The 27,165-nt window shown below is 37.1% G+C and overlaps 1 protein-coding gene and 1 long non-coding RNA gene across 4 annotated transcripts in view; one reads left to right on the forward strand and one right to left on the reverse strand.

Annotated features, from left to right (window-relative positions):
* Positions 1-4,214, forward strand: part of LOC139746468 (uncharacterized) — a 159,704-nt gene extending 155,490 nt beyond the window's left edge. For all 3 annotated transcript variants that reach the window (XM_071657729.1, XM_071657727.1, XM_071657728.1), the window contains one exon: positions 1,442-4,214. In XM_071657729.1, coding sequence (XP_071513830.1) covers positions 1,442-1,462 — 21 coding nt within the window. In that variant the 3' untranslated portion in view covers positions 1,463-4,214. The remainder of the gene's footprint in view (positions 1-1,441) is intronic.
* A 1,300-nt stretch (positions 4,215-5,514) lies between these two features.
* On the reverse strand, positions 5,515-18,565 carry LOC139746471 (uncharacterized). Its single transcript, XR_011712158.1, has 2 exons — positions 17,844-18,565; positions 5,515-12,058 (listed from the first exon to the last, which is right to left on the reverse strand). It is a non-coding gene; the product is annotated as an uncharacterized lncRNA (long non-coding RNA).
* Between the last annotated feature and the right edge of the window lie 8,600 nt (positions 18,566-27,165).

The raw sequence follows: 27,165 nt of genomic DNA on the forward strand, positions 1-27,165 counted from the left end.
ATTTTTCCAATGAAAACAAATTTGCCATGTTAAGTATATTCATTATTTTCGAAATACAAGATGAATATAATGTAGTCAGAGATTTTTGTAAGATGAATTATTTTGAAGAACAAAAACTATGATAATTAAGTGAAATTATATTGAAGTGAAAGTATTGCACTGTAAAATCTCTGTTATCTGAAATGCTTAGGGAATTGGCAGTTTTAGCGACAAATTGTTTGAGTCCTTTTTTGTTTAAAAACAATTCAGAAATTGTAATATTTCAAAATATCACCTATTTGTAAAGATTTTACAAAGAGGAGACATTAATATGTGTAAGCAGATAAGCACTTTTAAGTACCTTGATTTTCTGCTGCTTGGTGATTCGTAAATAGTCGTCATATGTGCTGCCTTGAACTTGCCCTTAGCCAGCCTCTTGCACAACTGTATCTTGCACAACTTTCCTCTTGCACTTTCTGTGAGATGTAGATGGCTTCAAGAGCTATGAGGCAATTGCTGACGATGCTTGAAAGGGGCCATTGTCCACAACAGTAGTCCAGGGTGCACAAAATATGCAAATGTGCAAGACCAGCACACATCACCACACCAGTAAGCACTAGGAAAATGGTAATCTGAAATATTTTCACATATCCTTTTTGATTCTTTGAGATCTTTTTGATAATTGAAGGTTGCCACCCAAAAATAAAAACCATTTTTTTTTTACATTTAGTTTTCTTGAATTACACATAACAGAGGTTTTACTGTCTTGAACAGTGCCATGCATCTTGTAAACAGTGCATATACTCTTGTAACTGCATATTTGATGTCTGAAGTAGGCAAAAGTCTACTGGAGACTCAGCTGTTAGTATGCTTTGTACTAGACTAAATATGTGCAATGAATCATTTAAAATTTTGTGTATTTGTAAACAGTTTTGTATATGTTTACCATGTATACAGCCAATCAGCTTCTCAGTCTTTCCTTGTAGTGTATATATAACATGTAAATTTGTAGATAGCAATTCTTGCTTTATTTAGTACACTGTATGCATTCAACTGGATCATGAATGGAATTTTTCTCATTCAAAGCAAACCTTTAGCTACTTGAAAAATCCTAAAAATATTATCAACTATAACAAATTAACTATAACAAATCTCATTTATGCATGGTGGCTAGAAGGCTGTAAAGACTGTTTTTCATATTTTTCTAAATTCATTGTGCCTCCATTGCTTGCTTGTGGTGCTTTATTTTCTACTAATTTGTTTTATTTTCTTTTCCAACTAAAGTTTCAAATACCTAGTGCTCTGTAAAAGAAACCTTCATACATCTGTCCCAATCTATTTCATACTTTTAAATATTTAAGTATTTTTCTCTGTTTATGCCCCACAGAATATTTTTATCATCTGTCCCTACAATGCTGTTGTTTTACCAGTTTCTTCCACTAAAAATTATCAACTGCTGCAGAGTGGGGTCCAGAGGGCGTGATGAGGGAGACTACTGGGAGGCGCCACCTACACCCGAGTCTGTTGCCAGTACCCAACCACTTACGCTGTCAGTGGTGGGTGACTTTGTGGATGAAGATGGCAACCCTTGCTCCAATGTATAAACCTACCAATGTGCAACTTTTTAGGCTGACATTATTTGACCTGTTGTTTAACTTATGACTTGTTCCAAAACTTTTCCATTCATCATGTCCAACCAGTGGCCTCTTGATCTATATCTAACCAGCATTATCTTCATTAATACTTGTGTTCAACAAATGACATTACAAGCTGTGTCTAACCAGTGTTGCATTCATTAATGGAGGTTTGTACATATAATACCTGGACTCTGAGACCTTCATTGATATTAAGTATGGCAATGCACAGTAATCTGAGATGACCTGTGATGAAGCTACATTCTCTTGGGTTGAACTGTATGCTGACATGTGACTGACTGAAGAGCACTCCCCTTACTTTCTGCTCACAAACCTCTTGGTCAGCATTTCTGATTATGCCAATAATAATTTTATTGTGTGGTTGGTTGAAAAGGGTTGACCATTCTACTGAGGTGTCAGAATAGATGACAAATTCAATATATAAAGCTTTTACCATTTCAGTAAATTATATGCTATATGCCACTATAATTTGTATATATTCAAAAATAGTATTAACATATAATGGCATTTACACCAAGTGTCTTAAAGTGTATAGTAAACAAGTTATCATAAAGCAATACTACTGATACCCATGTAAATTTCCAAAATGATAGGAATCTTGGTACACCATTCCGTCCAGAGACTGTGAATTGATATATATATATATATATATATATATATATATATATATATATATATATATATATATATATATATATATATATTTGTGTTGTTTTGTGTTAGGTTAGAATGCTCGTGAATATTGTATATTTTGAGGGGGAAACCTTCACATACAAATGCATTACATGTTGATATTTTGTTTTGTGGGTGAGTTGTCTCATGTCAGTTTGTAGATGTCCAAATACTTTTATTTATATACAACCGTAAAATTTTTTATTGTATGTATATATGTGTATAGAAGAATACTGACACTGCACAGCGTCTTATGTTTGTTTACATGTCCAAACAACTCCTGTAGGATTTAGCAATGTATGTGATGGCATGAAGATAGTTTTTTTGCATCACAGATTATAGGCCACATAATGATTTGTAATGATAATCTTGGTCACTGCATTAGTTATAGCATTAGAATGTGATGGTATACAAGTTTGTGCTTTTATACCATTGTTAGTATTGAGCCTAATGATAACTGAATTTCTTACAGAGAACTGCAGCTGAAGGTTCAGATGGGTGTTGAAATCTTACTTTATCAGTTAATCCTCATGCACAAGTTCTTGTGTATTAGGTCCTGCCCACTGAAGACAGCAGTTATAAGTGCAAAAATAACTTCTTTTAATCAATATCATAACTTTCAGTTATAAGGCTGACTAAATTGACATATGTTTTCTGAGACAGTACTCTTTAATGGCATTACTAATTGCCCTGGACACTGGTTTTTTGTTTCACAAGCATGAGTTAGTGGAGTTTTGTGTCATTAACCAATTACTTTGCATAAATGGACCTTGAAGGATGGTAATCTAAGAAGTCTGACAACTTTATTGCAAATGGCTGGTAACTTTATTACTGTGTTGATCAAACGTATTCCTGATAATGTGCAAGTAACTATTGTAGTTAGTGAAAGGCTCACTCATCACTTGTCTATTACCATTGTGCCAATTCTTTTTCATTGTGTTACAAAGGTGTTATTTTTGTGAAAAACATTTTTCTTTTAAAAACTGAGCTTATTATATTGTTCGCAGATGAAAAATGTTTTCCAGATCTTGAAATAATTCAGCATTATTATCCATGATTAATACACTGCTCACCCTTCTACCTTGTGAATATAAGTTAAATGAGGGTGTAGATGAGGATTTGGGTGAGGATGCAGGTGTCTCATGCTGCTAGCATTTCATAACAACAATAACTGGTCATTTTGGTCCTCAAATCATCAGTGGTGAGGATATGGCAGTATTAGCCGAGGCATATATTATCATGAGTGATGAGAATATAACAGTATTAGCTCAGCCCCTTCACCAAGTTGCAGCTGGATTGGTAGGGGGCTGTTGTTTGTTTGGTGAGGATTGTGAAGAAGGTTATTTTATGTTAAATTAACCATTGAAGATATTTTGACCGTGGAACAGAAAAAAATAAGTTTGTAACACAGCAGTCTGTAGTGCTGTTTCACATGAATATTATAGTAATTGAAAGCTTTTGGTTGATGTGGGCATTTAAGTGGTTTACACAAATTTTTTCCAATATGTTTTCATTCCATAAGTTCAGTAATTAAGATTATCATGGTTATGTAATATATGGATGTGCCAGAGCTATTATAAATATTGAATTATGATGTGAATTACAGAACCAATAAATTTATTTGTCTTTTTGTAAGTTCTGTGATTGTTTATCTTTAGAATTGCACAGATATCAGTTAAAATACAGAAATGCTCCAGAATATATGTACGCTGTGCATGATAAGGAACTTGGTTTGTCTTAGCCAAGATTGATAGAGGTATCTTCTTAAGGTGATCTGTGTGCCAAACTCACCACCTCTACTGAAATTTCTCTCTCCATCCCCACCACAGCTGTTACATCTACTATCTCTGCTAACAGGCACACTGTAATTTCTTGTCTTCTTAGATATTGTAAAACAAGAAAGACTGACATTGTTTTTCTTTACCTAATTACGTGAGTCTTATGTCTGCAGTACCATATAAATGACTGATGTCACCTAACACTGCCCAAAAGCATACTATACTCTCCCTGTATGTGCATTTCATTGTGAGAGTTTATTATTCAGTGGAGAGAGAGGATTATCTGATTGCTTCCTGCTCCTCTCATATAAAAGCAGGCATTTGTTGTTATCGTTCCTTTACCATAAAACATATCTTTGCATAACACTGCTCAAGTAAATGAATTTAGAAAGCAGCAAGGAATACTAGGTCAGTGTGAAATTAATCATGTTAATGCTGAAACTCTCCTACATTAATCCCCTTAATGGACTTCCCATATTTTTCATCTAATGTTACATAACACAACAACAACCAGATGCAATGGAGCAAAAGAATATCTTCATGGAGAAATGACATACTTCATGTTCCATATGTCAAGGAAGTGACCTACAGTGTGTACATGAATGACTACATTACCAGAAGAAAAATTGGGGCATATACCGCATGACAATTCAGTCATCAAGCATGACAGTACAGCCCTTGACAAAATATGATAAATATGTCCCTTGAGCACACTGGTATGACTCTTGGGTATGATGGAATGACCTTTCACCTTATTTTTATGGATCGAAGCTTAAACCATTAAACTAAAGTCATACTATTGCTTTCAAGTGTTCTGTCATGCTCAAAAGGTTAATATTTATATGCAAGAACATATTCAACAGTTTAATGTTCTTCAAGCATCACTAAGAATGCTTCACCAACATACTGACTGAGGCATACCAAAGTATGATCAAGTATCTCATATATGACAGCTAGAATGGATATGCGGAAATGAGGCCATTCTTAGTTCTTGATGCTACCTTAGCGTGGTGCAGCTGAGTTTAGAGAAAATTTCATAATAAAAGATCATGTATATGTACATCATCATGAAGATGTGGACAGTGTATGTTTTTGTACTGTTAATATTCAACCCAAGGACCTCTTTCAGAGGGCTCCCACAACTTTGAGGCTGTACTCTACTCGGGTAAGGGAAAAGATGAACTCCTCTGGAGCAAGAAGGTCCTTGATGGGATTGTACTCCTCTCCATCTTCAGATGTAGATACAGCCTCATTGAAGGTGACTTCTCACCTGCAAAGTAACCACCTGCAAGCAGAAAGTATGGCAGGTGTTATTCAGCATGTTGCCTTTTGACAGTACTAATGGAAAAATGTATTTTGTATTCACACCTCTCTCTCTATATATTAACTTTTTTTCATTCCTGCTTATTATAAGGTAGACCAGATACAACTTTTGTGTGACTATATTTTTACATAACTATAAAAATTCTCTCTCAAGTCATCGGTTGAAGTAAATATCCTGAAATATTGAGTGACATCAAAATTTAAGATACAGATGCAAGAAGTATCTGCCCTGGAGGCCAGAGATTGTGAATATTCACATTTAAAAATTGTCTCAATGAGAAACATACCAAAACAAATCTTAAGCTTTATCATTTTTATACTTGTTTGCTGTTTTCCACATCAGCAAGGTAGTAACATGAACAGACAAAGAAAAGGCCTTATTTGTTCACGTTCATTCTCTAGCTGTTATTTGTAATACACTGAAACCACAGCCTACAATACAATATTGTTATAAACAAAAGCATTTACTGTAAAAATATGTTGTTTCCAGCAAAAAAATCATATCAAGATTTATTCTGTAGTCCTTCACAATGATAGTACTAAATATTCATATGAAACTAATACAAAATAAACTATGCTCACAGCTAAAAGAAACAAAAAGTCTGTGGGCATTTTGTGTAGCATCATATTGTTGCTTTGTACACTAAATTTTCCCACAAGCAAGGCATCACTGCATGCATAGTGCAGATTCACAGTCTTCACACTTATATGTAGTAAATATAAGTTTTCTGGTCGGTCATTTACCCTTAGAACACACATGATGCACCCTGGTTTTAATTATCTTTGGTATGAGCTCAGAGTCAATCTACCCACAACACCAGTTGCAACTTCATGTTGCACTAGTGACTGTTCATTCAATACCTCAGAAAAAACCCTACAAATCTTATGTCAGTTTCTTTGGTGTAGCCATATTGTATAAAGAGCATGTTTAAGAGGACTGTGAGTCTTTTATTGAAGGAGCCACACCTATAAAGAAGACAGAACACAAATGTGCATCTGAGAACAAGAAATATACTTAACAGCCCATGAGGTATACCAACACCACTTACTGGGCATATGGAGAGAATGAGTGAGGAAAGGCTGACAAACAGGTGGAGGGAACAAGCAGAAGCAGGAGATCAAATTGGAGGTGGAAGGATGGAATGATAAAGATTTTGAGCATTTGGGGCCTGAACATGCAGGAGGGTGAGAGGTGTGTAAGGAAGAAAGTGAATTGTGTGGTATACTGAGGTTGACGTACTGTCAATGGACTGAACCAGGGCATGCGAAATGTCTCGGGTAAACCAAGGAAAGGTCTGTGGGACCTGGATGTAGGTAGGGAGCTGTGGTTTCAGTGGATTACATATGACAACTAGAGACTTGAGTGTGAACGAATGTGGCCTTTTTTGTCCGTTTACCTGGTGCTCCCTCCCTGACGCAGAGGGTGGTGATGTTGTTTCCTGTGGGGCAGGGTGGTGCCAGGAATGGATGAAGGCAAGTGAGTATGAAAAGTTATGTAGGTATATGGCAGTGTATGTGTATGTATATATATGTATATGTTGATATGTATATGTGTATATGATGAAGAAATTTATTAAAAAAGGGGGTGACTGTGTTGTTGACTGGTTGGTGAGGATATTCAATGTATGTATGGCTCATGGTGAAGTACCTGAGGATTGGCGGAATGGATGCATAGTGCCATTGTATAAAGGCAAAGGGGATAAAGGAGAGTGTTCAAATTACAGAGGTATAAGTTTGTTGAGTATTCCTGGGAAATCATATGGGAGGGTAGTGATTGAGAGGGTGAAGGCATGTACAGAGCATCAGATTGGGGAAAAGCAGTGTGGTTTCAGAAGTGGTAGAGGATGGATCAGGTGTTTGCTTTGAAGAATGTATGAGAGAAATACTTAGAAAAACAAATGGATTTGTATGTAGTATTTACGGATCTGAAGAAGGCATATGATACAGTTGATAGAGCTGCTCTGTGGAAGGTATTAAGAGTATATGGTGTGGGAGGCATGTTGTTAAAAGCAGTGAAAAGTTTTTATCGAGGATGTAAGCCATTTGTACAAGTAGGACGAGAAGAAAGTGATTGGTTCCCAGTGAATGGTATGCCGCAGGGGTGTGTGATGTCTCCATGGTTGTTTGATTTGTTTGAGGATGGGGTAGTTAGGGAGGTGAATGCAAAAGATTTGGAAAGAGGGGCAAGTATGCAGTCTGTTGTGGATGAGAGGGCTTGGGAAGTATGTTGTTTGCCGTGATACAGCGCTGGTGTCTGATTCAAGTGAGAAACTGAAGAAGCTGGTGACTGAGATTGGTAAAGTGTGTGAAAGAAGAAGACTGGCAGTAAATGTGAATAAGAGCAAGGTTATTAGGCACAGTAGGTGTTGAGGGACAAGTTGACTGGGAGGTAAGTTTGAATGGAGAAAAACTGGAGGAAGTGAAGTGTTTTAGATATCTGGGAGTGGATTTAACAGCAGATGGAACTATGGAAGCGGAAGTGAGTAACAGGGTGGAGGAGGGGGTGAAGGTTCTAGGAGCGTTGAAGTATGTGTGGAAGGCGAGAACATTATCTCGGAAAGCAAAAACGGGTATGTTTTGAGGAATAGTGGTTCCAACAATGTTATATGGTTGCAAGGTGTGGGCTATAGATAGGGTTGTGCAGACGAGGGTAGATGTGTTGGAAATTAGATGTTTGAGGACAATATGTGGTGTGAGGTGGTTTGATTAAGTAATGAAAGGGTAAGAGAGATGTGTGGTAATAAAAAGAGTGTGGTTGAGAGAGCAGAAGAGGGTGTATTGAAATGGTTTGGTCACATGGAGAGAATGAGTGAGGAAAGAGTGACAAAGACGATATATGTGTCAGAGGTGAAGGGAACAAAAAGTGGGAGACCAAATTGGAGGTGGAAGGATGGAGTGAAAAAGATTTTGAGCAATCAGGGCCTGAACATGCAGGAAGGTGAAAGGCGTGCAAGGAATAGAGTGAATAGGAATGATGTGGTATACCAAGGTCGACATGCTGTCAATGGATTGAATCAGGGCATGTGAAGCATCTGGAGTAAACCATGGAAAGTTTTGTGGGGCCTGGATGTGGAAAGGGAGCTGTGGTTTTGGTGCATTACACACGACAGCTAGAGTCTGAGTGTGGATGAATGTGGCCTTTGTTGTCCTTTCCTAGCACTACCTCGCACGCATGCGAGGTGAAGGGGGTGTCAATTCATGTGTGGCGGGGTGGCGGCTGGAATGAATGAAGGCAGCATGTATGAATATGTGCATGTGTATATATGTATATGTCTGCGTATGTATATGTATGTATACGTTGAAATGTATAGGTATGTATATGTGCATGTGTGGGCGTTTATGTATATACATGTGTATGTGGGTGGGTTGGGGCATTCTTTCGTCTGTTTCCTAGTGCTACTTAGCTAATGTGTGAGACAGCGACAAAGTATAATAAATATATAAAATAACGAGTATATGATGATATGTATAAATGTGTATGAGCTGTATGTATATATGTGTGTATATCCCTGGGGATAGGGGATTAAGAATACTTCCCACGTATTCCCTGCGTGTCGTAGAAGGCGACTAAAAGGGAGGGAGCGGGGGGCTGGAAATCCTCCCCTCTCGTTTTTTTTTTCAATTTTCCAAAAGAAGGAACAGAGGAGGCCAGGTGAGGATATTCCAAAAAAGGCCCAGTCCTCTGTTTTTAACGCTACTTCACTAACGCGGGAAATGGCAAATAGTTTAAAAGAAAGAAAGAAATGAGTGAATGGGTCTTTCTTCATCTGTTTCCTAGTGCTACCTTACTGACAGAGGACATGGTGATGAAAAATAATAAAAAATGAAGAAAATAAGTGAATAAAGGCCCTCTCACTCAGAAGTAACACCCAAAACCAAATAATATAGTACATCAGATTTGGTAGAATTCTTGTGCTCTGAGCACCATAAGGTATCTAAGGAATGTGTCTCAAATTATTTAATATCACAGAACCCTCAAGCACTCCTACATTCATTTCAAATCACTCTCTCTTACCCTAGCTAACTCTCATCTAGGCATTATTTCTGTTACAAAAGCATTCATAAAACTTCCGTGTATATCACAAGGTGAGATCTTACTAAAATCCTTTTCTATAATCATATCTTGATTAATCTTATTAATAATTTTTTTCTTGAACATTCTCCAATAATAATGAATGCACAAAAATCTGGTCTGCACATCCTCTTCCTTTCAAATATCCACTTTATGTCACTAACAAAGGGATCAGTACAATAATCATTATAACGTGATTGTATATCTCATTAGAGACCTCTTCTATTCGAAAGATTCCCTGTACTGAAAACAAAGATATGGCTTCTTTCCTGAATGAACTTTCACATGCTGTGTTACATTTCCTTTCGATTTATAGGTTTTACGCCACTGTGAACATGAAACAGTCATTCACTTGAGTGAGCTTTCATATGAACTTTCATATGAACTAATTACTTTTGTTATGGAAGGATTTACTTCACTCAAAACAGGGAAACAGTCTCTCTTCTGTGTGTACTTTCATGTGATGTGTTAAGATATTTCTAACAAAAGGATCTATTGCAATCTGAGCACCAAAATAGCTTATCTCTTGTATGGACTCTCATGTGGTTTACTTAGAAATGCTTCTGATTAGAGGATTCATAGCATTCTGAGCAATGAAAGTTATTCCCTGAAAGGAACTTTTGACATATTTCAAAAGTATTTCTAAAAGAATGATTCATTGCGTTTAGAAATCTGCTGTCTTTCTTCAGCATGAGAATTCACATGCAGCATTAAAGCATTCTTATGAATGTGGGATTTATTGCATTCATTACACCAATATGGCCCATCTCCTGAGTGAAGATTCATGAGAGTTACTAAACTCAATCCCAGGGTAAAGGACTTATGGCATTCAGAACATCTAAATGGCCTATCTCTATGCTAAGTTACTTTTTTGATGAAAAGATTTCTTCGATTCTTGACAATGAAATGGCCTTTCTTCTGGTTGAATGTGCCTGTGGTTTACTTAATTTCACATGTGAATGAAAGATTTCCTGCATTCAGAATACTGATAATGCTTCTGTTCTGGGTGAACTTTCACGATTTCTTAATTTCTATTTCTGAACGAAGGATACATTGCAGTGAAAACAATGAAATGCCTCTTTCCACTGTGAACTCACTTATGTTTCATATTACAAAGTGTTTGGTTATAGGATGCATTACATTTTAAACACTGATACACTTGATCTTCAGTGTGTTGTTTCCTAAGTCTTACTAAATAAGTTTTCTTTGTGATGAATGAATTGCATTTTGAGCAATGAAACACTTTTCTTGTGAACTTTTATATGCTGTTCAAAACTTCTTTTCAATTTTATAATAGACTTAATGCATCTTGAATAGTGATATGCCTTTGTTCCTAAGTGAGATTTCATGGGTTTTTCAAAAGGATTCTGATTCTGGGAATGTATAAGGGCAGACAGTATGAATTATGTACATGTGTATATATGTATATGTCTGCATGTGTATATATATGTATATGTTGAGATGTATAGGTATGTATAGTGTGTGTGTGGACGTGTGTATATACATGTGTATGTGGGTGGGTTGGGCCATTCTTTCATCTGTTTCCTTGTGCTACCTCGCTAATGCGGGAGACAGTGACAAAGTAAAATAAATATAATATAATAATAATTATTATACTTGATCGCAGTTTCCCACGTCAGTGAGGTAGTGCCAGGAAACAGACGAAGAATGGCCCGACCACTCATCCACACATACATATACATAAACACCCATACACGCAAATATACATAACAACATAAACACATATATATACACATACACAGACATATACATATATACACATGTACATATTCATACTAGCTTGACTTCATCCATTCCTGGCACTACCCTGCTCCACAGAAAACAACAACGTTACCCCCTGCTTCAGTGAGGTAGCGCCAGGAAAACAGACAAAAAAGGCCACATTTGTTTACACTCAGTCTCTAGCTGTCATGTGTAAAGCACCGAAACCACAGCTCCTTATCCATATCCAGGCCCCACAGACTACTAAATCACTTTTCAAACTACAAAAGGATTCCTCACACTTTAAGCCCTATGATTAGTCCTCTCATAAGTGAAATTTTGTTTGCCCTACTAAATAATATTTCAATGAAGTTTTGCTCTTGTTTGCTTTACTAAATAATATTTCAATGAAGTTTTGCAGTCTTTAATTTAAGAGACTTATTCCATCCTGACCATTTATACAGTGCACATGATCCAGTATTTTTTGACATTCAATATATTCTAAACTATGTTCAAGGTATTGCCTATATAACTACAAGCTAATCTTAAACATTCTAGCCTCCCTAAACAATAGACAGACAGCAGCAGCAAAATCTTTTCAAATGGAAGTATTAAATACTCACCCTTTATTTTCACAGCTATATCACATTATATAGCAGCTTATTATACATTCTTTTTTCTGCAAAATTTCTGTATGCTGTGATGCTAAAGGTGCAATTGGTATCGTGGTGAAATTTTGGAAAAGACATGAGGAATCTTGATGTGGGCAAAGCTCATTAAATAACATGTTAGTTCTCGGCTTTGATGAGAGTCCTTTGCTGAGAGCTTCTGGCACTAAGGGGAATTTTCCACGTGGCCTGGCAGGTGAAAGAAAATATGAAAATTAGTATACAATAAATGATGTATACAGATACTTTTTCTAAGTTACTTGAGATTCACCTTGATTAATAAAAATATAATATTCATACATAATTATTTTAAACTTTCACTGATTTTGGTGACAAAACACCTGAATCCATCTTCAGAATTCTCCACCTGGAGCTATCTATCTATCTATTCTCTGACACCTGTTCCCTTCTGGAAAGGCCACAGTAATAAAGTATCCATAACTAGTGAACTCCATTGCTGCTTCTTATCCTTTAATGCCTCACCCTTAACAGGTCACTGGCAGAGGGCAACTTGAGCATAGTGTTTGCAGAGATTCCTACTGAATGTCCCTGCCTAATGTTTCCATCTAATGTCCCTGCCTAATGTTTCTATCTAATGTTCCTGCCTAATATTCCATCCTACTACTTCTACCAAATGCTCCCACCTACTGTTCATACTTACTACTTCTACCAGATGTTTCTATGTAATGTTACTGCATAAATGTTCCTACATACTGCTTCTATCTATCACTCCTACCATGCTACTAAGAAGCTGGGGTAGTGCATAGTGCTTATTACGGGAAAATCTAGAATTACAGAGAATAAGCCATGTATATCTGCCAGGTTAGCAGATATACAGGGAAGATTACAAAGTCAATGTTTTTTCATACATATTCGCCATTTCCTGCATTAGCGAGGTAGCGTTAAGAACAGAGGACTGAGCCTTAGAGGGAATATCCTCATTTGGCGTCCTTCTCTGTTCCTTATTTTAAAAAGTAAAATATGGGAGGGGAGGGTTTCCAGCCCCTAACTCCCTCCCCTTTTAGTTGCCTTCTACGACATGCATGAAATACATGGGAAGTATTCTTTCTTCCCTATCCCCAGGTATGTTTTATACATTATGTTCTTGATTGAACATTATGAATAGCCACTTGTCAAGTGTTATGTGTGACATGGAGAGATTGTATGTTTGTGTAGAAAATGCCATGAGTTCATGTGTGAGTGAGGTAGAAAAAAAAAGACAGCTACCTGAGTCAGAGGAGTGCAACTTGACAACCACTGAAGTGCTGGCTCACTATGCAGCTGTCACTAACCTTCCCGATACCCAAGCGAGAAGTACTGGTAATATACTTCCCTGGTCATTAGCTGCCAACCTACTACTACCAACTGGAGCTGGATATCAATTTTCAGTTAGTTTCTAAAAATCACACATCATCTAAATTTCCATGAATTCCTATCTCAGTAGGTTTGTCTACTTTTATGCACCAGTACAGCTATCTTAACTCCAGTCTAACTAACATGGAACGGACCAAGTGGATATATATATATATATATATATATATATATATATATATATATATATATATATATATATATATATATATATCTCTTCTTAACTCACACTCATCTTCAAATAATGTCCAGCATGCTAAAGTAAATAGAGGCTTCTATAATAATATAACCATTTCTTTACTTTTCATTATATATATATCATGTTGATTCATTAAATGAGACCAACAGTATATCTCAGGGAAAAGGCTGAAGTATGAAGTGAGAATTTCTCAATTCATACCTCTACCTGAACATTATCAAAAATCATGTCCAAGGAATCTTCATTCAAAATACAGGCTCTAAACATTTTGCTGACAGCAAGCGTTATCTTTCTAAAGGTATTCCTGTACTCCTTATATCTTCAACAATAACATCAAAAATTGTTCCCCAATATATCATTTAACACTACCTGCAGATTCTAAGCAAAATTCTGAAAAAAAAATATGAGGAATTCTGACTTGAAATAATAGAAATTATTTCATCAAAGTAGAGAAATTAATGAAAATATCAAAGTTTATATCCAAACAAAATACTTCCTTTCTATTATCCTGAACATCAATCACCATATCTTTTTGATACTAAATCAAATTTACAAAATATCTACTTGATGAAAATTGTTTCTAGTTATGGCCATAATCTGCAGCCAGTTCAGCCAAAATTGAAGGAAAATATAAAAAAGTGGCATTTTGCAAAAACTATTCATTTACTCTGGATGATAGTCATATTCTTTTAACATTTACTACTACAAAGCCTCATTTCTAAGGTTTTGAATCTTTTTAATTATACCGTGCTTCTGAGGCATGATAATGAGTTTTTATATAAGGTGTAGTGGAACAAAAAGTAAAGATTCTTCTTAAAAAATCCAATGGCAGCAGAAAGATCATCTCATGGTAGAACTTAAAGTGATCATAAAATAAAAGTTCTCAGTGAATGTAGGTTTGCGGCAGGGGTGTGTGATGTCTCCATGGTTGTTTAATTTGTTTATGGATGGGGTTGTTAGGGAGGTGAATTCAAGAGTTTTGGAAAGAGGGGCAAGTATGCAGTCTGTTGTGGATGAAAGAGTTTGGGAAGTGAGTCGGTTGTTGTTCGCTGATGATACAGCCGCGGTGGCTGATTCGTGTGAGAAACTGCAGAAGCTGGTGACTGAGTTTGGTAAAGTGTGTGAAAGAAGAAAGCTGAGAGTAAATGTGAATAAGAGCAAGGTTATTTGGTACAGTAGGGTTGAGGGACAAGTCAATTGGGAGGTAAGTTTGAATGGAGAAAAACTAGAGGAAGTGAAGTGTTTTAGATATCTGGGAGTGGATTTGGCAGCGGATGGAACCAAGGAAGCGGAAGTGAATCATAGGGTGGGGGAGGGGGCGAAAGTTCTGCGAGCGTTGAAGAATGTGTGGAAGTCGAGAACATTATCTTGGAAAGCAAAAATGGGTATGTTTCACGGAATAGTGGTCCCAACAATGTTATATGGTTACGAGGCATGGGCTATCGATAGAGTTGTACAGAGGAGGGTGGATGTGCTGGAAATGAGATGTTTGAGGACAATATGTGGTGTGAGGTGGTTTGATCAAGTAAGTAATAATAGGGTGAGATGTATTATTTATATTTATATTTATTTTGCTTTGTTGCTGTCTCCCGCGTTAGCAAGGTAGTGCAAGGAAACAGACGAAAGAATGGCCCAACCCACCCACATACACATGTTTATACATACACGTCCACACACGCAAATATACATACCTAGACATCTCAATGTACACATATATACACACACAGACATATACATAAACACATGTACATAATTCATATTGTCTGCCTTTATTTATTCCCATCGCCACCCTGCCACACATGGAATAACCATCCCCTCCCCCCTCATGTGTGCAAGGTAGCGCTAGGAAAAGACAACAAAGGCCCCATTCGTTCACACTCAGTCTCTAGCTGTCATGTAATAATGCACCGAAACCACAGCTCCCTTTCCACATCCAGGCCCCACAGAACTTTCCATGGTATACCCCAGACGCTTCACATGCCGTGGTTCAATCCATTGACAGTACGTCGACTCCGGTATACCACATCATTCCAATTCACTCTATTCCTTGCACGCCTTTCACCCTCCTGCATGTTCAGGCCCCGATCACTCAAAATCTTTTTCACTCCATCTTTCCACCTCCAATTTGGTCTCCCACTTCTCCTCATTCCCTCCACCTCTGACACATATATTCTCTTGGTCAATCTTTCCTCACTCATTCTCTCCATGTGACCAAACTATTTCAAAACACCCTCTGTGCCATTATATGAAGGCAAGGGGTAAAAAGTAAATGCTTGAATTACTGAGGTATGAGCATGTTGAATACACAGTACCAGGTAAACTGTATGGAAAAGTGGTGACTGAGGGTGATAGCATGCACAGATAAGCAGACTGGAGAGGAATAATGGCATCAGGAGTGATAAGGGTTATGTGGACAAGGTGTTTGGAAGGTACTCTGAATATATGGTGTGGAAGGAAAGCTAAAAGGTGCAGTGAGTTTTTTTCATGAGAGTAAAGCACGTGTGTGAGTTGGAAGGGAGGAAGGTGAATGGTTCTGTAGAAAGGTGGGTCTGTATCTAGTATGTGTGAAGTTACTATGGTTGTTTAATCTGTTTATGGATGGGGTGGTGAAGAAGCCAAATTAGGGGTGGGTCTACAGTACATCAGGGATGTGGGAGCTTGGGATGTAAGTTAGTTGCTTTTAGCAGATAATATAATATTGGTGGAAGACTCAAGAGAGAAAATACCACTAATCACTTCATTGGTGGTAACATTGTTATGACAACTGCTTATCTATCCCAGGTTCAACTCTCAGTCATGCAATGGTAAAATAGATTACACTGATTTACATAAGAATATAACATTCGAATAAACATACATTACTGAAATGCCCACGAGTTGATTTGTGGCATCCTTGGGACCAGGGTTTGGGCAGCCTGTCTCACCCTACAGGCCCACAGTGAGTGGGCAAAGCCCTTGAGCTGTAGATAGTAGTTCTTAAGAGAGGTTTTAGCTAATTATTGGACAAGTGATTACTGTGTTTGCTTACCATTCTTGGTGGCCTGGGTTCAAGTCTAGGGTGTGCAATGGTAAAGTAGTTTACAGAGATTTACATGTGAGGATATGTTATGATATACGAATTAATACAACTTTGCATATTTCTCATTCTATACTTCTAAGTAATGATCTGTTTCAATTCATTTTCCACACAAAGAGATGAACACAAGGCCCTAGGAGTGTCGAACATTCCCTGTACTATACAGATAAGTATATAAGGGAGGAATGGCATCACAGAATGATATATAATGCTCTATAATACACTCTATGACATATACCTCTTCCTCTAAACATTACATTAACACTGCAGAATAAAATCATTTAATAACCAAAGCTAGTTTTGTTGTGTAGGTAAACTAATAATTCACCTATGTACAATTAACTATAGATAAATTAATAGTTTAACTACACTCTGGATAATGTGTGGATATCTCCTGCAAGGGTAGTGTCTACAGAACAAAAACCGTTGAGCTTAATTCATAGAATTATGTTTAATTCTGCAATATTCAAAAAGACAATAATAGCATTATGAATTTCATATAAAATTGTGGGGTTATCAAAAGAGTATGTTAACACGTCAAAATAAACAGAATCTATGAAAACTTTACCTAAGCTTCTCTAGCAAGCAAAATTTACATATGAAATATATGAACATTGATGTAGTCCGCTGCTGAGCTCAGCCCACATGACAGACACCCGTCTGCTTCATCATCTGTTTGTTTACATTCATCGGCAGTTGGTGCCATGCTTAAACCTGAATGACTTTTGATATATTTCTTTTAAGTTATTGGAAGTTATTCAAATCGTAGTTGTCAGGGAGATTGAACAATGTTTTCATAGGTATTTTTGACTGTACAAATTTCATCTACATTTCCGTTAACTTAACATTTTCCCTGATATTCATAATCCTAACTTCCATTATATTGCATTCCTCAGCTTTTCAGTCTGGAAAACAAAATCATTATACATACCCACGTCTTACTTTAATACATAACTAAGGTGGTATATCACATAACAAAATACATTTGATTATTCCCCAGTAATTGAACTGACTTTTGAGTGTTGACGTTAGACACAAATACATATCAAATCCTCTTAAATGATATTTTTCTTCCCAAATATATAATAAATCATTCAACTATATGCATTTGATGTTACCTCGGTGTTTAACTCAATACATTTGGTATATCTTTTATGTTTTTATAAAACAGGAACTGAAAAATCGGAAACCCTCCGTAGATTAACGCTTCCCATGTGATGGAAATCGCGGGATTTAGTTAAATTGTATGAACAAAGTGGTCAAAGATGATTCAACCACAACATAAAGTCTTTGTCCTACAATTTATTTGGTAGTTTGACAGAGCATACCAATAATGGTGGTGTTAACCCGGACATCACCACCTCAGAGCGACTCGTATGTGTATGGTCATGTCGAGTCATATAACAAATATAAATGATAACCAATCTTACCTAAGTTAATACTAATTTCGAAAAATATATTGCAATGTATTCTATTTTATGTCTGGCTATGACAAATAGAATTCAATTGGTTATATAGAAACTATGTCAAGGATATGTTTATGATACATGACATAGCCTAGCACAAGATTGGGACATAGCCTGGCTCACACGTGGGTAGCAGCAAAGTGGCGTCACGCCTAGAGTTAGGATGAGATTGAATCAGTACAGTATACAAGTACAAAAATGGCACAATAGATATTACATTTATTACTTTCGGTACAACTTAAAAAAATATTACGTGAGTATGATTAAACTGAGTAGTGATAGTCTTTATCTGAAAATATACACAAAATAAATATCATATAATAAGAAAAGAGTGGCATATATAGGGTGTTTTGGTCGAGGTGGTGTGCAAAGTGAGAGAGAATGATTTGGTAAACAGAGAAGAAAAGCTTTGCGGAAGATGAAAGCCGGCAAGGCGGCGGGTTTGGATGGTATTGCAGTAGAATTTATTAAAAAAGAGGGTGACTGTATTGTTGACTGGTTGGTAAGGTTATTCAACGTATGTATGACTCATGGTGAGGTGCCTGAGGATTGGCGGAATGCGTGCATAGTGCCATTGTACAAAGGCAAAGGGGATAAAAGTGAGTGCTCAAATTACAGAGGTGTAAGTTTGTTGAGTATTCCTGGGATATTATATGGGAGGGTATTTATTGAGCAGGTGAAGGCATGTACAGAGCATCAGATTGGGGAAGAGCAGTGTGGTTTCAGAAGTGGTAGAGGATGTGTGGATCAGGTGTTTGCTTTGAAGAATGTATGTGAGAAATACTTAGAAAAACAAATGGATTTGTATGTAGCATTTATGGATCTGGAGAAGGCATATGATAGAGTTGATAGAGATGCTCTGTGGAAGGTATTAAGAATATATGGTGTGGGAGGCAAGTTGTTCGAAGCAGTGAAAAGTTTTTATTGAGGATGAAAGGCATGTGTATGTGTAGGAAGAGAGGAAAGTGATTGGTTCTCAGTGAATGTTGGTTTGCGGCAGGGGTGTGTGATGTCTCCATGGTTGTTTAATTTGTTTATGGATGGGGTTGTTAGGGAGGTGAATGCAAGAGTTTTGGAAAGAGGGGCAAGTATGCAGTCTGTTGTGGATGAGAGAGCTTGGGAAGTGAGTCAGTTGTTGTTCGCTGATGATACAGCACTGGTGGCTGATTTGTGTGAGAAACTGCAGAAGCTGGTGACTGAGTTTGGTAAAGTGTGTGAAAGAAGAAAGCTGAGAGTAAATGTGAATAAGAGCAAGGTTATTAAGTACAATAGGGTTGAGGGACAAGTCAATTGGGAGGTAAGTTTGAATGGAGAAAAACTGGAGGAAGTGAATTGTTTTAGATATCTGGGAGTGGATTTGGCAGCGGATGGAACCATGGAAGCAGAACTGAATCATAAGGTGGGGGAGGGGGGTGATAGTTCTGGGAGTGTTGAAGAATGTGTGGAAGTCGAGAACATTATCTCAGAAAACAAAAATGGGTATGTTTAAAGGAATAGTGGTTCCAACATTGTTATATGGTTGCGAGGCGTGGACTATGGATAGAGTTGTGCGGAGGAGGATGGATGTGCTGGAAATGAGATGTTTGAGGACAATATGTGGTGTGAGGTGGTTTGATCGAGTAAGTAATAATAGGGTAAGAGAGATGTGTGGTAATAAAAAGAGTGTGGTTGAGAGAGCAGAAGAGGGTGTTTTGAAATGGTTTGGTCACATGGAGAGAATGAATGAGGACAGATTGACAAAGAGGATATATGTGTCAGAGGTGGAGGGAACGAGGAGAAGTGGGAGACCAAATTGGAGGTGGAAAGATAGAGTGAAAAAGATTTTGAGTGATCGGGGCCTGAACATGCAGGAGGGTGAAAGGCATGCAAGGAATAAAGTGAATTGGAATGATGTGGTATACCGGGGTCGACTTCCACTTCCATGGTTCCATCCGCTGCCAAATCCACTCCCAGATATCTAAAACACTTCACTTCCTCCAGTTCTTCTCCATTGAAACTTACCTCCCAATTTACTTGACCCTCAACCCTACTGTACCTAATAACCTTGCTCTTATGCACATTTACTCTCAGCTTTCTTCTTTCACACACTTTACCTAACTCAGCCACCAGCTTTTGCAGTTTCTCACATGAATCAGCCACCAGCGCTGTGTCATCAGCGAACAACAACTGACTCACTTCCCAAGCTCTCTCATCCACAACAGACTGCATACTTGCCCCTCTTTCCAAAACTCTTGCATTCACCTCCCTAACAACCCCATCCATAAACAAATCAAACAACCATGGAGACATCACACACCCCTGCTGCAAGCCTACATTCACTGAGAACCAATCACTTTCCTCTCTTCCTACACTTACACATGCCTTTCATCCTCAATAAAAACTTTTCACTGCTTCGAACAACTTGCCTCCCACACCATATATTCTTAATACCTTCCACAGAGCATCTCTGTCAACTGTATCATATGCCTTCTCCAGATCCATAAATGCTACATACAAATCCATTTGCTTTTCTAAGTATTTCTCACATACATTCTTCAAAGCAAACACCTGATCCACACATCCTCTACCACTTCTGAAACCACACTGCTCTTCCCCAATCTGATGCTCTGTACATGCCTTCACCCTCACAATCAATACCTTCCCATATAATTTCCCAGGAATACTCAACAAACTTATACCTCTGTAATTTGAGCACTCACTTTTATTCCCTTTGCCTTTGTACATTGGCACTATGCAAGCATTTCACCAATCCTCAGGCACCTCACCATGAGTCATACATACATTAAATAACCCAATATCAAGTTGATATTCATTCTATTCATTCATAATTATTCCAGGACCAATTTCTGTAAAAGAGTCCTAGTATTACTCAGGACTCTCCTAAAGGCTCTCATAGCCAAAGGTAGTACTACTTCCAGTAACAGGGAAATGAAGACCTCTTTGGAGTGATACAGCCTTGCCAAAGGTGACTTTACCATTGCAGTGTAACCTCAAGTAGGCAGAGTTTGGTAAAACTGATTATTATATATTTTAGGATATATTGTAGGATAAATAAATATGGTTCCAACCATGCTGGTCTGACCTTAATCTGTTGTGCATGTGAAACACAACTATTCTGTAAAAAAAAATTGTTTTGGAAAAGAAACAATACAATCCCATGAAATCTAACTGGTAATTGTTTACTTGGAACTGTGACCTTATCAACTATGCAGCCTCAGAGAATTTGTCAAAGAATGGTAGTTTGTACTGTGGAGAATATATTGAGGCAATTATTGACTTGCTCCACCCATTAAAACTTTTTTCAACTCACCCTATAAATGAATTTTTTTTTAGAAATATCAAAACCTAGATAAATCTATAGGGGTTTCAATATAACATATGCTGTCCAGCAATGATGGTCTTTGGTTTCAAAAATGCTTCTCACCTTTTATGTTTTTGTGGTTGTTATAAATAACTTTTTAAATAAATGCCCCATGTTTTTGTCATTGTTATAAATGACCAAAAGGTATTTGTTTTTTTGTTGTAGCAAATTTTCATCAGCATTGTTGTAGAGTGTTGTGTATTCTTTGTTTTTCCTTTGTGGATTCAATTTTTCCTTTGTATTTGCAATGGTTTGCTTCTGCTTGATCAATTCAACATACTAGGGAAGATATGGTAAATTAAGATAAAAGTGGGTAAAACACCTTCAACCAAGAGAACCTACAGACATCTCACCCAACTTCTCCTAGCAGCTAACACATTTGCAATGTTATTTGAAAAATATGTGACTGATTTGGTTGTATATTTTGATTTAATTGCTGGGAGGATTGATTGCTTAGTTCAGTTCTTGGAGATAGTGGGATCATGGGGCAGGACAGAAGGGTATGGAGGAAGTGCAAGTACAGAAGGTATTGGTGAGTTTGAGGAAAATGAAAGTTTTGAGGGTGTTTCTGAGTTTAGGCACAGAAGATTCAAGTGTCTTGAAGAAATGGAAAAGAGACAGCAGTTGGAAGGTTTGATATTGTCTTTTTGTATTTTACCATCTTCTAGGGAGTACTCTTTAGTGAGGTTAACTTATCAATAAGATCATCTCTTATTCTAAATATAAATCAAACTTAAGTTTGATTATGGAAACTGTTGATTTTAAAGTCACTAGGATTCTCAATGTGTGTTTTTCTTATGGAATTCATTGCATCTTCTTTCCAGTGCCAGACTGTGTAACCTGAATTTCTACCAGTTGGAGTTGTCAACAGCAGAAGTTTTATTGATCACCAAACCTGACATGACTATCCTGAAGTTTCCCTCCACCATGAAGAACTCCCTAGGTCACCCTTTGAATGACTGTCCTTACATCATTCATGCACATACAACTTACACTGAACTGCATACTGTTAAGCAAATTTCTACTATGGAGTGCTAAGACCTTGAAAGACCTTGTGCAGACAAAGCCATATTTTAAGGTATTACACAGAAAGTTAATCAATATTTGGTGATGACATTAAATGTTAGTGTGGAAGGTGATTGTCAACTAATTTTACCAGCTACGATTCATTCCATGGTAAGGTCTTATTATAGAACCTTCGTACATACAGATTTATTTGTATTCACGCATTTCCATGCCTACATCTGCTTGTGCAGATGTCCTAGTCTTGGTGGATTTCAATTAGGCCGTTTGGGATTATGATTTCATCAATCATAAGTGGAGGTTCAATGATGAAAGCATCTTATTTTCTTTGGTATATCAATTTGTACATACAGAAATGTTTCTGCTTAATGGCTATGCTGCAGCAAGATTTTATCAGACTTAGTGTATTATTTCTTTTTGGGACACACTAAGTCACCAAAGTATTCTTGTCCTTCATACACAACTGTAGTTACTGATTCTTATTTTTTTCCTGTTTAACAAGAGGAAAGTTAAAAGATTTCATGATAAACAGGAAGTAAATTGCAAGTTAGCTTTGTATTTTAGGACCATAAAAATCTTAGACAGACATTTGATTATTGACACGAAAATGGCTGGTTCTCCATTCATAATTAATTGAATTCCTCTACTAGTAACTGGTTGTAGCAGAGCACATGAATATCTATTTGAATTTTCAGAATACTACATGATTATGTAACTGGTTGTAGCAGAGCACATGAATATCTATTTAAATTTTGAGAATACTATATGATTTTGTATAAGAAAAGTGTTTTAGGAAGTAATACAAGAAGTCACACAAATACAAGAAGTCACACAGCAGACTAACTGCTCCAGTGAACAACTGACCAAAATACTTTTTGGAAAAGGAGGGAAGTTCAGTTTATGCTAATAGCTTAGAAAGGACCCATTTTCATGTTCTGTACAACAGAAATCCCTTTGCTAAATAATGCAGTCTTTTGGAATATGTAAAATTCATACTCAAGAAAATTCATCATGCTCTTCAAATTGTAATGAACCTGGTAAGAAGAATCACAAAGAAATGGATATGAAAGTTTACAGTGGAGAGAAGGTATATCAGTGCCTAGAATGTGATAGATACCTTAGTCACAGAGGGGCTCTTTTACTGCACGTGAGAATTCACACTGGAGAGAAGCCATATCAATGTTCAGAATGCAAAAAATCTTTCAGAGAGAAAGGGTCTTTAGTACAGCATGTTCGAGTCCATACAGGAGAAACGCCATATCAGTGTCCAGAATGCAATAAGTCTTTCAGTACAAAAGGTCATTTAGGAGGGCATATGAGAGTACACACAAAAGTGAAGCCATTTCATTGTTCAGAATGCAGTAAATCCTTTAGTCAGAAAAGTCATCTAGTAGAGCACATAAAAATTCACACAAGGGAGAAGCCTTTTCAGTGTCCAGTATGTCAAAAATTCATGAGACGCAAGGCAACTCTAACAGATCATATGAAGCTCCACATGACATAGAAGCCTTATCAATGTTCAGAGTATAAAAAATATTTTAGTCTGAAAAGGAATTTTGAAAAGCATGTGAAAGGACACAAGATAAAATATGAAAATTCACATAGACAGAGAGAGGTCATATCAATGTCCAGCATGCAGCAAATCCTTCACTGAGAAATGCCATCTAGAAATGCATATGAGAGTTCATACAAGGGAAACGTTATTCCACTGTTCAAGATGCAATAAATGCTTTCGTGAGAAAGGTAATCTAGGAAATCACACGAAAGTTCACACTAAAGAGAAGCCACTTCAGTGTTTAGTATGCAAGAAATCTATAAGTCAAAAATGGAATATGATACAACATATGAAAATTCACACAAAAGAAAAGCCATATCAGTGTTCAGAATGCAGTCAAACTTTTTTTTCAGAAAAGGACTTTAGCAAAGCACATGAGCAGTCACAGAGATGAAAATTCATTCACTGCTTTGAAAATCTTGAATCTTTTAATCAGAAAGAGAGACTAGTAAAGTATATGCAGATTTATGTGGAAGAAAATCCAAATCACTATCCAGAGTGCATTAAATCCTTCAGTGAGAAAGGCAATCTAGGGAAGCTTGTGAACATTCATATGAGTGTGAAGCCATTTCACTGTTCAGAATGCAGTAGTTCTTTTAGCAACAGAAATAGCTTATTAGAGCATATGATAGGTCACACAAAAGAGAACCCATTTCAGTGTTCAAACTGCAGTGAATCCTTTAGTTATAAAAATGATTTGGTTGTGCACATGGAAGTTCACACATCAGAGATTTCATGCAAGCAAATAGGCATCTCATCTGTGGAGGTACTGGCTTCACTAGAAAGAAAGACGCTGGTGATATTCCATACTCCATAAATTGTCATGCCACGGGGATGGAAAAAGAATTTGTTTGTGGTTCCAACTTTACCTGTGAGTCAGATGATCCTGCTAAACCTCAGATGATGTCTAGGTTGGCCATAAAAACAGAAAACATGGAGGAAGATTGTGTGTTATTCAAAGAAGAAATATAAAATTGAAGAGAAGTCTTTTTTTCATTCCTTTTTGTCTCATATTTGAAGATAATGGTATAGATATATGTTGCAGCATTTTGTTTAGTGAATGTTAAAAAGGCAATAAACAAAAGAAAAATATGAAACCAATTAGACTTTTAGCAGAAAAATACCCACTTTTTGACTATTTCATGTCTTACCTTATAAATATTTAATTCACTAGTTGACACTGAAGATCATGAATATATTTAGGTGGCAACATATGGGTCAGCCTTGATGGGATAAGCACAATGTCCACAGAAAACCATGTCTGCCCCCTATTTATTTTCAAAGGTGGTACCGCACTTACATTTTTACTACTTTTTCATGTATCCTTTGGCCTTGATTATCATTTGTAGAAATCTGGGCATGGAATTGGTAAGGTTTCTGAAGCATTCTAGGTCCATGTTTTGGTTCCATAGGGTCTTGATCTGAATGAGGTGAAGCACTGATGTGTTACATGAAGCAAGCTTTACTTTCATCTGGTTCTATTAGTTCTTGATTGGGCTAAGGTCTAGAGAGTTCCCAGGCCTCTCCAGCAGTTGATTGCTTTTCTCTGATAACCAATTCACCTTTCTAGCTTTATAACAGGTGGTGCTGCCTTGCATAAGATGATCACACCCTTGAATCTCATAAAAAGGAAGCAGATGGTCCTCTAGCACCTCAATGAACTGCTCTCCATTCACTGTTGTGTTTTTTAGGTAAGAAGTACAACCTGCACCATTAAAGTAACCCCAGGTCATCACATTATCTGGGTGTTTCATCCTCTTCACTTTGAAAGGAGAGTCATACCAGCTGGCATCCTCTGACCTCCCTTCTCTGCCCTGCCTTGACTACACACACACGCATGAAGGAACTATCATTGGAAAATATCACCATAACTCCCGTTGCTCACTCATCCTCATATTGCTTAGCAAATTCAAATGGCTTGATCTTATTTCTTTCATAAGTTCATTTTGCAGGCAATATTGAATTTTTTTCATATTTCCCAGAAGTACTGGATGGAATTTCTTAAGTGACTGAAATGAGGGGTTGCTGCAATACCTCTTCCTTGGGCAACCAGGGATAGGTTTTGGTGTTGGGATGAAGTTGTCAGGGAGGCCTTGAGTGCTGGCAAGAAGCTGCCTGATTGTGCATTATGAGTGCCTAGTGTGCTTAGAAATTTCATGTGTACCCACATTTTCTTGCCTCCAAGCAAAAAATCGGGTTTTCTTCTCAGAAATGTATGAGCCAACCAACCTGAAGTACAGGTGGAAGAAATACAGTACTCAGATGTGAAATTTCCAAAATGAAATGACAGCCAGGAGTTAAAAAAAAACACTCTTCCCTTAGGACAGCCTGTGGCTTACTGAGATGGGTTCCTGGTGTGCACACTGTTAGAAACACTAGTCTCAGTGACCAGATGTAGGATGATTTCACCCTGAGTGCATCATAAGCTCGTACCCACAATAAACTTTAGCCATTTATCATCTCTCAAAATATATAAGGGTGGATAAGTTTTTTGCAGACAATGTAATATCATCATAGTTACTAACAGTAGCTTTGACTATGATCCCAAGTTATACAATGTAGTAATTTTATATATACAAGTCAACAGCAAATATTTAGCATTAATGTTGGTACATATTGGATTATTTCTGTACCAACAGCCTTCAAAAAACACACTGATGAGTCATATGAAGTTGAAGTCTCCAAACAATTAGCACAGTAAAATCCTGGCTAAAATATTATGTACCAGAATGTATTAACTTGTTAGTAGTATCAGAATCAACCAGAAAAACATCAACTGGGGAGTGGAAGACTTCCCAGAGGATGTGAAGGACCAGAGATATATGGTTTTAGCATTTCACTCTTGAGCATGTAATGTTGCCATAGTCTACAGGAAAATTGACTGAGGAATCTAATAGTACCACAAAAACACTAGACAGATGTTCTCACAAGATTATGGTCTGAGAAATATTCAGTGTATTCTATTATTAATGTATACATAAGCTGTTTGAATGAGTAATATGCATCCAGAAGGATTTACTTGCATACAAACACCTCACTTTACCTTACCCATAATCCCCCTTACTGTGGCTCCATTAGCATTGCAGAGGCTGACCATGTCCATCAAGTGAGATCACAGGTCAAGAAGAGTGGTGAGGTGTATGTGTTTTGGTGGATTCAGCACAGAACAAATGAGGAGTAAGAGTTCAGTGTCTCCAGCATGGAAGTTGCTTCTTATGGAGAGAGGGTCTTGTGATATGCTGGAC

This window comes from Panulirus ornatus, chromosome 65 (genome assembly GCF_036320965.1).
Source record: "Panulirus ornatus isolate Po-2019 chromosome 65, ASM3632096v1, whole genome shotgun sequence".
In the NCBI taxonomy this organism is placed as follows: Eukaryota; Metazoa; Arthropoda; class Malacostraca; order Decapoda; family Palinuridae; genus Panulirus; species Panulirus ornatus.